At 41.1% G+C, this 15118-nt stretch overlaps 1 protein-coding gene across 2 annotated transcripts in view; it reads right to left on the bottom strand.

Moving 5' to 3' along the window:
- The window catches only part of sorcs3b (sortilin related VPS10 domain containing receptor 3b), a 91180-nt gene that overhangs the window by 20348 nt on the left and 55714 nt on the right, over positions 1–15118 (bottom strand). For both annotated transcript variants that reach the window (XM_076978817.1, XM_076978818.1), the window contains exons 7-13: positions 14290–14408; positions 13419–13508; positions 11434–11613; positions 11084–11230; positions 2377–2479; positions 1808–1884; positions 572–663 (exon numbers count right to left, since the gene is read on the bottom strand). In XM_076978817.1, coding sequence (XP_076834932.1) covers positions 572–663; positions 1808–1884; positions 2377–2479; positions 11084–11230; positions 11434–11613; positions 13419–13508; positions 14290–14408 — 808 coding nt within the window. The remainder of the gene's footprint in view (positions 1–571; positions 664–1807; positions 1885–2376; positions 2480–11083; positions 11231–11433; positions 11614–13418; positions 13509–14289; positions 14409–15118) is intronic.

The following is a 15118-nucleotide window of genomic DNA, read 5'->3' as shown; positions in this document are numbered from 1 at the left end:
CTGTATTGAAATTCTCTAAAGCAGAGAGACAAGTCATCAGGGTTGGGTTCATTGCTCTGACTGGCTAGACAATTCAAGCTACAGTTTAGAGCAAACTGGACATATGCTTCCATTTAATTTCAGTTTCAGGTTTTATTTGTAGTGCTTTTTAAAACATGTTGTCTCAGAGGCGTTTTACAGAAATCCAGGTCTAGATGCCTTAATGAGCAAGCTACTACTACCATTGACTGAAGGGCTCAAATTATCTTCCATTGTCTTAGGCCTTCTAATAGGTCAACATGTGTCTTGTTTGTTTCATGGTTGGAAGAACTTTGAAGCCCCTTTATTTCAAACCTTCAATGCAAAAGTTCTTGCAAAAACAGACAGTGGACACTAGTTAAAGAATTCAAAATGCTTTAAAATGGTGAAAAAGATTTTCTGTTGTTCACAATTATATCCATACATGTGTCAATATATATATATCCCCCTTCCAGAATTGTTCCAAATGAACTCAAGTGAACTTCAACCAAATGTTTACTTGATCAAGCACCAATCATTTATCTTTTTTTCTGCTGCTGTTGGTGTTTCTTACCATAAATGCTGTGTGGGAACAGATGCTTGTGTAACTGCCATTAAAGCTCCTCCATTGTCCAAAAACCAGACACTGTGCTCCTCTTCAAATATCTACACAAACAGTAGAACTCCCAGGTTAGCCCAAAGAGTAGAACTTCCACATCAGCCCAAACAGTAGAGTTCCCAGGTCAGACCACAACGAGTAAAACTCACAGATAAGACCACAAACGGCTGACTTCATAGATCAGGCTTTAAAAGCCATTAACACAGGCCCAGCAGCTGAGAGTATACTGTGGGCACCAATGCGCAAGGCCAAATACTATCAGTTTGCATGAGTTTCTTTTTTAATACTGAGGTCTGTCATTATATGATTCATATACCATTTAGATATACAACTGTTTAACAAAACTGAAGTATGGTTAGAAATCTACTGTGAAGTTTTATTTTTTAATGGTTTACTGTCTCTGCTCCATTCTAAATTTATGAATTATGAAATATGACTCACCAATATGACTCATACAACATTTATTCTAAACCCATACATTGAACGTAGAATGATACTGAGGTGTAGTGTTGGCATGTTTGTTTTCAATGTAATTTAAACTTGCCTATTGGCAGTTATTGTAAAGCAATGTCACCTGACCCCTCACTGAGACAGCAACATCACCAGGCATGTTATTAAAATTATGTTGAACTACTAACATAGTTTAATTACAGCTGCTGACAGCAGCACAGTCAGTAGAGGTGGATCTGGTTATCAACATGCAGAAATCAGGGGAGGTTTCTGGTATTTATCAGCCTACAATACTAAAATGACTAGAACTCTGGTCATTTAGACCAGATGTTTCCAGGTCTGTTTCTGAGAAGGACCACTCATTTCTGCTGATATGGGAAAGAATTTACATCATGTTGTGTTGCTCATTAAATGTATTTAATGAAATTAGAGTATTTCTTCACTAGCAAGTTAAGTTTGTTATTCATAAATAGTGAATGTGAAACAGAAAGGTTTGTAACAATATATTTGAAGCAACATGTCAAACAAATATTTTAATCAACTGATTTGTACAGGAACAGATTTGTGATCAAATCACTTGCTACTCTACCTAAAATAGCTTTCAATTCATAGTAACATCCTAGAATAGGCATTAGAATGGCTCTTGTTTTAGTACATCTATGCAAAAGTAAAAACTGTTAGGTTAACTCAGCATATGGAGCTGAACTGAACAACACTTTTTGGATGGGACTGGGGTTGCACCTGTCTCCAGGTGTTGCCTGCATCGGAGGAGATGAACATGCCTGAGTGAGCGAAGGAGAGCTCATCTCCCATGTTACCTGTGCAGAGATCAGACTTCCATTAGAGATCAACATTACAGTAACACAGACAACAGCACAGTAGCACAGTAAAACAGTAGCACAACACAGTAAACAACACAGTAACACAGAGAACAACACAATAACACATGGAATAACAGTAAACAACACAGTAACACAGAGAACAACAAAGTAAACAATACGGTAACAGAACAACAAAGTAACACCAAGCACAACACAGTAAACAACACAGTAACACATAGAACAACAGTAACACAGAATAATACGGTAACACAGAAAACACAGTAACACAGAAAATCAGTAACAGTTCAACACAGTAAACAACACTTTAGCACAGAGTACAAAACAATAACACAGTAAACAACACAGTAACACGTAGTATAACACAGTAAACAATGCCGTAACAAAGCGCACAACAAACTAATTCTACGTATTGCTGCAAGATTGTGGACTCTACGTATCTACCCTTGTTTTCCACATTAGTGCACACACCTTTGGCTACTATAAGCCCTGGAGCAGACTGCTTGGTTAAGATGGTGTCAGGTGTATAGGGGTTTTCTGACATCTGCAGGTGGAGGTGGAGGGAACATGATGGCTGAAATAAAAACACATCAACAGTAATGGTCACATGATGCACAGATCAATTTCAAGAGAAAATTTATTTTCAATGTGGCACATTTCTCTTTCCACAGTGAATTATTATCACCAGTTTGCAGCACAGGAACACATGGGAAACTCAGCACAACCACTACAGCATTCTCACTGCTCACAGCTCTAACAGGCCTGTTCATCCATCCATCTATTTTCATCTGCCTATCGGGGTTCAGGTCGCAGGGGCAGTAGCTTAAGAAAAGAGGCCCAGGTTTCCCTCTCCTCTCCTTCTTGTTCTTCTGGGGGGATGCCAAGGCATTCCCAGGACAGCCGAGAGATATAATCCCTCCCGCAATGTTGCAAAGACAGTCCCACAACATCCAGAGCTTTAAGGAAATCATGGCAGATCTCATCCACCCCTGGAGCCTTGCCACCAAAGAGTTTCACAACTATCCTGGTCACCTCATCCTGAGTGATGGGCAAACCCCTGTACCAGTCCTCCAGTTCTGCTTCCTCTGTGGAAGGTGTGATGGTAGGATTGAGAAGATCTTCAAAGTATTTCTTCCACTACCTAATGACATTTCCAGTCGATGTCAGCAGATCCCCAGCCCCACTGTATGCAGTATTGGTTGGGAACCGCTTTCCCCTCCTGAGTTGCCTGACGGTTTGCCAGAATCTTCTCAGAGCCGATCGAAAGTCACTTTCCATGGTCTCATCGAACTCTTCCCACACTCGGGTTTTTACCCCTGCGATGGTCAAATCTGCAATCCCCTTGGCCCTCCTGTACCCGTCTGCATCCTCCAGAGTCCCACAAGTCAACCAGGCCCGATAGGACTATTTCTTCAGCATGACAGCATCCCTTACCCAAGATGTCCACCATCGGGTTCAGGGATTGCCGTCGCAACAGGCACGACAACCTTGAGGCCACAACTCCAGTCTGCTGCACTGACAATGGAGGCGCAGAATAAGGCCCACTTGGACTCAATGTCTCCGGCCTCCCTTGGAATGCGGTCAAAGCTCTGCTAGATGTGTCTGCCAGGCCTGTCCGCCCGCCATCTGATCCAACTCACCACTAGGTGGTAATTGGTTGACAGCTCAGTTCCTCTCTTTACCCGAGTGTCCAAAACACGTGGTCACAAATTCGACGACACAATTACAAAATCGATCATCGAACTGCAACCTAAGGTAGGCCTGTCGTGATAATTACATTACCGACTTATCGTACAAAATATTTTTTTACTGCGATCATTTTTGCTGATGTCGATAACTGGCCATTGGGTTTCCGCGCCTAATACGACTCGAAATGATTAGAAATAATTTGCTTATTATCACATTATTTAATAGTGACCGTAGCGTGTGACTTTGGCCACCTCGTGCGAACCTCCGCGAACAGCGGAAGCGTTCATATTTGCCGCATCACATTCTTTGCAGTGTTGTTGGAAACAATATGTAGGGACTTGGACATTTTTTTTCAAAAATATTTAATCACATTTAAAATAGTTTTATTAGATGCAGCACAATATAACTAAAAAAAGATGCCTCAATTGTCAAATTTGATCAAGCCAGTCCAAAGATATTCACATTTAAATCGGCCCTATTTTTTTAATGCAATTACCCTAAATCAGAGGTCACTAACAGGCAGACCGCGGTCCGGATCCGGACCCGAACACAGTCCTGTCTGGACCGAATCTCATTCCTGATTAACTCTGCAAATTTCTATTTCCATGGTCCACAACCAACGGACCCAAATGCCATCCCATCCGGACCCAGAATACATTTGACGGGAGAATTAATTTTAAACCGGAGCATTTATTTCAGGGCTATTGAAAAAACACTCCGTCATGAGTGTTACGTTGCCCCCCCCGGACCACAGGTCAGAGCTATCTGCCAAATTTGGCCCGCAGAAATATATAGTTGATTAGCCCTGACCTAAATCTTGTGATCAAGAAATGTGCGCTAGTTTTAGCATGTGGCCATAGTTGCCAGGTTCACGGTTTTCATGCCAAATTGGGCTTGTTTGAAAATCCAGCCGCGGGTAAAAATTCTAGGGTTGTGGGGTATGGTTTTTGGGGCTACTTTTGAGTTGGGCTACCGCGGGAGTTACAATTCAACACTAAGAATCGATCGCGATATAATACTTAATATTATTATTAAGTATTCAACTTTGGGTTTGGGCTAGTTTAGGCTGCTGAAGGGCAGGTTTTACACTGACTTTGTGCGGGATATTTTTACAGGACCTGGCAACCCTGGCTAGTTTTAGCATGTGGCTAGTCCGACTCCGTGCCCGCCATTATCATGGTTCATCGGACCAACACGTTGTCTTGGGAGCCTTAAAAAACTACCTTAAACTGTACAGACTGGGATAAAACTTCAGGAAACAATAAACAAGAATATAATGTAACGGTCCACGTATCTAATAATATATTTTAAACAGTCCCACAATGTTTTTGAACGGTCCAAACGCGAAGTTAAAATTCAAGCAGGCTCAAAAAGAAACAGAAGCGTGAAATGCGAATTCTTCTAACGGGATGAGAGAAAGCGAACATTCAATTTCGTCATATTACCAAAACTCTGGGAAGAACCTCCTACAAACCGATGAAAACAGCAATTTTTTTACTGCGCTTGCGATCACTGATTTCACTGATCACTCCAGCGCGGCCGGAGAAAAATGGCCACGGCTCAATCATTATCATGCGGAAATATCCAAGTCCCTACAATATGTGGTAGTATAAAGAAATACCCCTCAAAAACAGGGGAAGGAACATTTACCTGACAAATTTTTATGTTGCATTGTGTTTCAGGTTTGAAAAGTGCTGGAATTTGTTCGTTTCACAACAAATATCTGTCTGACTGAACAGTTCTCTTGTATTACGTTAACAAGACTCTTGTAATTCCAGGACGAAACATGAGATAATGTGAAGATGTTAAGATTGGACGTTTTGAAAATAAACAACCATTAAATAATGTGATAAAAAGCAAATTATTTCGAATCATTTTGAGTATATGTATAAATATTTAACTTATTTAAATTTAACGTGCTGGGAAATATTGAAATGGACTTTGAAAGTGACGTACAAGTCCTTGTATCCCACCTTTTAAATGTGTATGAACACTGCAAACATGAATTTGTTCATTGCGCTGAGGCGCACGACCTCGCGAAACGACAGCGTGCACAGGCAGAGGCACCACGATTACGTCATTTTCGCCCTCGCGCCGCTCGTGACGCATCAAGTATAAACCAGGCTTAACTCGCTATATAGCCAATGAGATGCTGCCGTTAAATACGGTCAAAAAGAAAATGTTTATAAACATGCTGCAAAGATTTGACAAGCAGTATGAACTTCCAAAGAAAACCTACATCTGCAAAACTGCCATTCCAACCTTATATATTGAAGTGAAAGATGGCATTCTGAAGGAGATTAAAGACATCTAATTTTACTCTGCCACTACAGATATGTGGTCAAGCTCAAATATGACCCCATACATGAGCTTTTACGATACAGTACATTACTGCAAACTGGTCTAATTGTATTCTATAATACAATTCTATAAAATTCTATAATGGCACTTTAAAATGACATTATTATCGTTTATCGCAATAATTTCTGGGACAATATATCGTTCTGAAAATGTTGTTATCATGACAGGCCTAACCTAAGGTGTCCTGGTGCCATGTGCACTTATGGACACATCTGTGCTCAAACATAGTGTTTGTTATGGACAGACTATGACGAGCACAGGAGTCCAATAACAGAACACCACTCAGGTTCAGATCGGAGAGGCTGTTCCTCCCAATCATGCCCTTCCAGGTCCTACAGTCATTGCCCACATGAGCATTGAAGTCCCATAGCAGAACAATGGAATCCCCAGATTCCATTCCATTCCATTCAGATCACCCAAACCTTCCAGTATCCCCTCCAAGGACTCCAAGAAGGCAGGGTACTCCGAACCGCCATTTGGTGCATAAGCACAAACAACAGTGAGAATCCCTTCCCCAACCCAAAGACGCAGAAAAGCAACCCTCTTGGCTACCGGGGAATACCCCAACTCACAGGCAGCGAGCCTGGGAGCTATAAGTAAGCCCACTCCTGTGTGTTGAGATGAGCCCAACTATATCTAGTTGGTATCTCTCAGCCTCGCACACCAGCTCAGGCTCCTTCCCAACCAGAGAGGTTACGTTTCATGTCCCAAGAGCCAGCTTCAGTAACCGAGAATCGGTAAACCAAGGCCCCCACCTTTGGCCACCGCCTGATCCACAATGCACCGAATCCCTAGTACAACCTCTCCCACAGGTGGTGGGCCCATGGGAGACCTGTTCCAAACTGTTCTATCTGCTCCAACAGCTCTAATAGACCTGTTCATAACTGTTCTAACAGCCAGTGTATAACTGCTCTAACTGCTCTAACAGGCCTGTTCATAACTGTGGTTATGAATGGTTATGTATGACCCGTCAGATTTCTCGAATCATTCACAAACTTCCTCTGACTATAACTGGACCAGCCTCTCAAACAGGGCTAGCTACTGTAATGGATCCATGTAATGGTTCAGAATCTTCTAACACCTCTGACTCTAACTGACCTCTTTACCAGCTTCATCATCCTAGGTTGGGGATATTAAAGACAGCCCTGTCTTTAATATCCCCAACAGCTTCATCTCCTCTGAGGACTCTAGCAGCTGTAACAGCTTAAACTGCCATGTCTAATAGCTCTAACTTCTCTAACAGGTCTAATTGCTCTGTCCTTTTTCATGGCTTATTATCAGGTCTAGCTGCTCCAATTCGAAGACCTCTAAATTCTCTAATAAATCTAATTGCCCTGTCCTTTTCATGGCTTTAACAGGTCTAGCTGCTCTAACTGAGGGCTCTAACTTCTCTATCAGATCTAATTGTTCTGTCCTTTCACATGGCATTTAACAGGTCTAGCTGCTCTAACTCTGAGAGCTCTAATTCCTCTAACAGGCCTAATTGCTCTGTCCTTTCTCATGGCTTTAACGGGTCTAGCTGCTCTAACTCTGAGAGCTCTAACTTGTCTAACAGATCTAATTGCTTGGTCCTTTTCATGGCTTTAACGGGTCTAGCTGCTCTAACTCTAATAGCTCTAAAAGCTTAGCTAGCTCCTTATCAGTGTTAATTACTCTAAGTGCTCAAATTACCTTAACATCTCTAAATGTTCTAATAACTCAAGCTGGTCCTGACCAGTACCAATTTAGCTGTTTTAAAAAGCTCTGATTATCCTGAAGACACTGTAGAACAGTTACAATCTTAGCTCCTCTAACCTATGACTTCTGTAAGTCTGCTCTATCTTTCCTATAACTAAACTGAACCTCTTCATAAGTTCCAAGTACCAGGTAAAGTTTGTAATTCAGAGTGAGCATAAGGTGGACACAAGTGCTGAAATGTGCAAGATTTATTAGTCGCAAATCCAAAATCAGAATCGTTAAGATAGTCCAGGGTCATAGAACCAACTCAACGCAATCTGGAAGATATAGTGAATAAAAACGCAATGAAAAACAGTCTACAAAGATATATGCTTTGAGACCAACAACAAAGGCTATTGAAAACATGGAGTTTAAATACAGAGAGTAACAAGGAAACAAATCAGGTACAGGTGCAAACCACGGGGCAGAGAACTAAATGATGGGGTGTGAAAAAATAGACCACAACAAATAAGCACACGGTAAATGAAAACAAGGAAGTGGCTGAAAGATTGTGACAAACTTGTTTAATTAATCACTTTAGCCCTCCTGTTTTCACCAAATTTCAAACAGCTCAACAATATAAGAATGCTACTAATCAGAACTACAGAATGTTTGTAGCGTATTTAAATGACCACGTCTAGCACTTATGGTTTGGTATTGAACTTATTGTCATTTGATACTGTACTTTTATTTTTGCATTTCTTTCTAGGTATCAGCATCAACTACTATATCTAGCAGCATCCAAGTTCAATGGTTCAATTTGACTCTATCCTACCATACTGACTAGGATGCATTCTATGAGAAGATGACAAAGCATCTTTGTAAATCCCTCTGGATAAGAACATCTGCTAAATGCCATAAATGTAAAAGGAAGACAAAAGACAAATCTAGCTTCAAAGAATGGAAATGGCATCATGGACACATACACACACATGCACACACAAAAGCACAAACACATAAATGTGCACAGACATGCACAAGCTCAAAACAAACACACACACGTGCGCACACACACACACACACACACACACACACACATACACACACACACACACACACACACAAACACTATTTTGTACTTAAAAGCATAACACCGTAGCAAGCACAAAGCAAATCACATCATAAAAGTCCCTCAGTGTACAGGAAAAGTCATTAAGATTTTCAGAGATATGTTGATAAATTAACCCCAATTGTTAAATTCAGTTCTTAGTTGAACTCTCCAATCTCTGAGAGGCAAATAAAGCATCAGATATGAAGCCTCTGAGGGAGAAGAGCATCTTAATTAAAAGCTCAGAAAGAGAGAGAGATATGGCACAGGAATGTCCTTAATTTCATTACTGCTCATTCCAAACAGAAAACGAGAGAGAGAGGGAGAGCAAACATAATTACTGCTGTTGGACTCTTCTGGAAAGGTTGCTTCTCACAAACTCTCTCTCTCCTCTCTCTCTCTCTCTCTCTCTCTTTGCTAGCTGTGATTTAATATTGTGTTATATGTGGTGCAACGGAGTGCAGGCAGCTTTAGTGCAATATTGGACATGGTTTAATGCAATGCTGTGTGTGGTTTAATGCAATACAGGGGTGGTTTAATGCAATGCTGGGTGTGGTTTAATCCAATACTAGGTATGGTTTAATACTGTGTTGGGTATGGCTTATTATAGCTTTGGGTGTGGTTTAATGCTTTGCTAGGCATGGTGTAATGCTGTACTGGGTGTGGTTTAATGCAGCACACAACATGATTTTCACAAGTGGCGCCTCATCCTGGATGATTTATATTCTTTTTGGCTCAACAACACTGTCTGACCAGCAATTTGTGACATCATCAGCATTTGCATAAAAGTCATCACTTCTAATATCTATAATTTGATTTGTATTTAAACAAATACAAATCTAAGCAAACCTGCCTATTCAAGTTGTGTTGGATAATAAGGCTAAAATAAAAAAGCCTCTTTCTCTCAGAAAGCTGCCGTGTCTGCGGTTCTGTAGCTTTGCAGCTACACAGCATATTGGAGATTGGTGGTCCAGCTATACATTTACAGAGGCCTGAGCAATACTAATTCAATTAGACACTAATTTCAAATCATAATAAAACTGACCAATCATATCTCCCCTAAATAGGTGGGTTTTGTTTATGCAGTGCTGGGCATAGTTGGCTGCAGTGATGGGTGTGGTGTGATGCAATGCTTGGTGTGGTTTAATGCCTGTATGTGAATTTATTTTCAATACCTTTTTTATCTAAAATCAATTTTTTAAAAAGTGCCATTACAAGTAGTTTTCATTTAGAGCTGTAATGCAATAGCTCGCCAGTACTCAGCATGTAGTACCACAGCACACGGATGTGTGGTCAGGACATGGATGTGTGGTCAGGACATGGATGTGTGGACAGGGCACAGATGTGTGGTCAGGACATGGATGTGTGGTCAGGACACGGATGTGTGGTCAGGACACGGATGTGTGGTCAGGGCACAGATGTGTGGTCAGGACACAGATGCGTGGTCAGGACAGAAATGCGTGGACAGGACATGGATGTGTGGACAGGACACGGATGTGTGGTCAGGACATGGATGTGTGGTCAGGACACGGATGTGTGGTCAGGACACAGATTTGTGGTCAGGACACGGATGTGTGGTCAGGACACAGATGTGTGGACAGGGCACAGATGTGTGGTCAGGACACAGATGCGTGGTCAGGACACAAATGCGTGGACAGGACATGGATGTGTGGACAGGACACGGATGTGTGGACAGGACACGGATGTGTGGTCAAGACACGGATGTGTGATCGGACTTGGCTCGGGAACAGACAAGCGTGAGCACAGTAAGTTGTGGGGAAAGTGAAATAGAACTTGGCATGAAGACGTGAACTAAATATTAACTAAACTATATATATGGTATTGTCACCACGGGAACCATACACTAAAAGGGTGGAACTGTGAGAGGTACGTGAGACTTGGAGAAGCATCCTAGGAGACTCCCTCATGAAACTAGAGAGGAAGCACCAACTGGGGTGAAGCCATGAAGGTAGAGACACAACTTTATAGTGAGGCAACTTTAAACTATTGGAATATAACCTAGTTTAGTTTTAATTCTCACAGCATAATGTGTTTCTTTTATTCTAAAATCAGGACAATAGTAAAAGCAACAAGAAGAAACAAACAAGTATATGTGCAGATATATCCAGTACATGTGTACATGTATCCAGTACATGCGTACATGTATCCAGTACATGTGTACATGTATCCAGTACTTGTGTACATGTATCCAGTACATGTGTACATGTATCCAGTACTTGTGTACATGTATCCAGTACATGCGTACATGTATCCAGTACATGTGTACATGTATCCAGTGCACGTAGTGATATATTCACTACATGTGCAGATATATCCAGTACATCATCTTATGCTGGTTCTTACCAGGCCACAGCTGATGTCATGTCCAGAGATGTCTTTAGCAGGTGCCAGCAACTGATTCCAGGTCTGTCCATTGTTGTAGGTGATGAATGTTTTCATATGTTTGCCCTCCTTCTTATTGGCTACCAGTATTCCACTGAGTCCTGCCACCTGCACACAGCCGCATATACAGGAAACAAAAGATCAAGTTTACATCCTGTCTGTTTAATAATTGACCTAAGTGAATATTTATAGTTTTGCCTTTCTGTTCCCACTAAAACAGTGGCAACACATTAATGCTAAACCTGTTTACCATCCCTAACACCATAATCCCTGCCTCTGCAGCTCTAATCCACAGACCGGTTGTCACAGACCTTGTGGATGTCTACGATGAGATTGCCTGCTAGGCCTCGCGAGGTTCGCAGGTGGGGCAGAGAGCGAGTGAAGAAAACTCCAGTTGTGTCTGAGATGTAGAGACTATAGGTGTCATTTTCATTCCATTCCTGCACTGCAGCAAGAACTTGGCCATCTTCCGTGGTGATAATGTGCATGTCCTACACAGACACACACACCCCCCCCACACACACACACCCACACACACACACACACACACACACACACACACACACACAAAGAATATATTGTATTTATTTTTCATGCATACATTGTTTTAATGGTACAATAATAAACTGTGCCACACGTAAGAAATTATAGACTTCATCATAAATGTATTTAATTTTTTAGTATTGAGCTATGAACCTTGTGAACTTTAAGGAATTACCCCGATTTCTGTATGACATCTTAGTAATGGTATATTTATAGTTAAAGAAGAATGACATCTTTATTTACAATCAACACATAGATTTATTGAGCAAATAGTAATTGAAAAAGCATGTGAATCTTTATTCTTGGTAACTGGTGTTATATCATTTAACAGTAATAACCAAACATTTCTCTGTTTGCAGTCCTGCATAAACCAAACAAACAGCAACTATTACAGCAACTAGCACAACTATTTCAGTGTTACATACATGTTGGTTGTCTGGTTGGGTACCCTGCTTAACAACACACCACAGCCTTTCAAGAGGTCAAGAGTCCTTTTCAGAGTTTCCCACTTTCTTGTTTCAGACATCCTGTTGTTAATTTATTTCTGTGTTTTAAATGATTTTCATATTGCATGACCCGGATCCTTTTGAGCTTTAGATCGCAGACAGTCTCCCTGATGTTGTGCGGTGGAATTTACACCTACAGCTTTACTGGTCCCTTTGGTCTCTGGGAGACTGCGAGCTGCCCAGGTCTTCAGGCAGCTGAGTAGCCCCACACCCTCACTCTCCCTCCCCCACGCTTCACACTTCAGATGAAGCTTTCATGTTTGTGGAGACCCATTGTCTCCGACTATAACACTGTCTACATTTTCCAAAATGTTTTCTCTTATCTGACCACGTAAAATTCTTTAGCACATGTAGGTGGTCCTTAATTAAAGTCTTTTGCAGCTCTCCAAATTGTACCTCTCACTAGGGGTCTTTATCATGTGCATGAGGTTCTATGACAAGCACATGCACTGATCTTTGTAGGACATACACTCCTAGAATATCAACACGACTGCATTTATTCTTTTTGAAAATGATTTTCCTATTGTTTAATGGTAATTAGAGGCCAACATATTTAGGAATCTTTTTGCAACCCCATCCAGTCTCATTATCTTTCATTCTTCAACAGCCTTTCCTCTAAGCGCCTTTAAAACAACTTTTCCTCTTGTGATCAGAGCATACAAAAGAAAAGCATACATTTACATACAAAAGTAAATAACCACAACTGCATGTCTTTTTAATATGACAAAACAGGTCAGACCTATAGTTGAACTGACTGAATGTGACTCAAATTGTCTCCCATAAGGCCATTTTCATTATTTCTGTAGCTCCTCAGGTGGAGCATGTTGCCCACAATTTTGGCAACCAAGCCATGAGTAAAATTCCCAGATAACACACGTGCGCTCATACTGATAAATATGTAAGCTGTTTCAAATACGTGTATCTGCCAAATGATGTAACTGATGAGGTTTGCAGACTTTTAATAATTATGAAATTGATTATTGTACCTTATGTGGATATATGGGTTATTGTAAAATATGATGTGTGTGTGTGTGTGTGTGTGTGTTGTGAAATGCTATTCATGGTGTTCTCTAGCGTCTTCCAGAGAGATCCAGCAAGGCTTATGCCACCGCATACAGCATTGCTTTACGATGCTTACAGGTGATTATTATTCTTTCTTTTTATCGGTAGTGTCTATCAAATTTTAGGATTAAGAAAAACTTTAAATATACATGTAAAATGCTTTTAACCAGAATGTGATTTCTTACTTTGGGGAGACAGTATTTGGGCAACTGAATATGTCTGAAAGGTCCCCGCTGATATGATACAAAGTATGTAGTTCTCCCAGCTGTCGTCAGCTGTTTCACACGCAGAAGAACAAAGAGAAAAGAGAGAAGGTTATTGGTCAGAAGTGACAATTTAGATGTGTTCATAGACACACTCACAATGCTACCCTCATCAGGCACAATCAATTCACACACACACCACCCCTGACATGAGAAATCTTATAACACAACTGCAGGCGCACACACACACACACACACACACACACACACACACACACACACACACACACACACACACACACACACACACACACATTTGTGTTTATCCTCTGATCAGTTAAGTGTTGCTGATAGGTTGTTCGCCACTCTAGTGGTGTAAGCTTCTGATCGATAGTGAGTGGATGCAGTCATTTTTCCTCTGGTCATGGTGTGAAGTTGTAGCGAGCTTTTCCCAAGGGAAACGCACAGTGTCAAACACTCTCCCATTCGGCACTGCTCAAATCAATACAGTCATTATTCTCCGTCAACTTAAATCCAACTAATGCAAGCAATGAAAGTCAAAACAAAGTCAGTTGTAATGAGTCTGGTGCAGGAAGGTTGTGTGTAGTGAGGGCTCAAGACGTTGTAGAGCACTCCAAACACACATGTGCACATACAAATATGCTCATACCAGCATACACACACACACACATACAGTATGCATATATGGACAGACAGCATATAACAACTTATGAGTCCACACTTCCCACTACATGCACAAATGAATGCACACTTTGTGCACAATGTCACCCATAGACACACGCAGACACACAGGTGTATCAGACTCAGTGTGAGCACAGGTGTCCCGGAGTACCTGGAGGAAGATGTACTCATCTTGCACCACTAGAGAGTTGGTGTCGATCTGACTGCTGAACGGGTACTGCCTGTTCCCATCAGAACATCTCTGCGCTCTACATGTAACATACTGAATCACTGTAATACAAAACAAACACACACAGATACACATCACATCCTCACACACACAAATACACATCACATCCTCACAGATACACATCGCATCCTCACATATGCAAATACACATCACATCCTCACAGATACACATCACATCCTCACACACACAAATACACATCACATCCTCACACACAAATACACATCGCATCCTCACACACACAAATACACATCACATCCTCACAGATACACATCACATCCTCACACACACAAATACACATCACATCCTCACACACACAAATACACATCATATCCTCACAGATACAAAAACACATCACATCCTCACACACACAAATACACATCACATCCTCACACAGACATTTCATGATGTAAGGACATACATACATGAATACATATAATGTATCGAAAATGGAAAATGGAAACAGATACACCAAACATGCAACACACACACACACACACACACATTCTTAAGCACACTCAGAAAAACGTTTATTGTGCTACTACACACAATTCAGGACATGAAACACTGTCGCTATCTGAAGGCACAGAGGAACTATCTCAAACCTAAAGCTGTGTGAAATTAATGCATTATTAGATGTTGAGGTTATGTGTACTCCCTCTATATGTAACTGCAGCTTAATAAAGCTGTGCCTTCACCAAAACCTAACTGGTATGTTAATATCTTTGTTGTTACTCCAACAAATAATAAAGAA

The sequence above is a fragment of the Brachyhypopomus gauderio genome, chromosome 17 (genome assembly GCF_052324685.1).
Source record: "Brachyhypopomus gauderio isolate BG-103 chromosome 17, BGAUD_0.2, whole genome shotgun sequence".
Classification (NCBI taxonomy): Eukaryota; Metazoa; Chordata; class Actinopteri; order Gymnotiformes; family Hypopomidae; genus Brachyhypopomus; species Brachyhypopomus gauderio.
The sequence above is the reverse complement of the archived record's forward strand: the minus strand, read 5'-3'. Positions and strand labels throughout refer to the sequence as shown.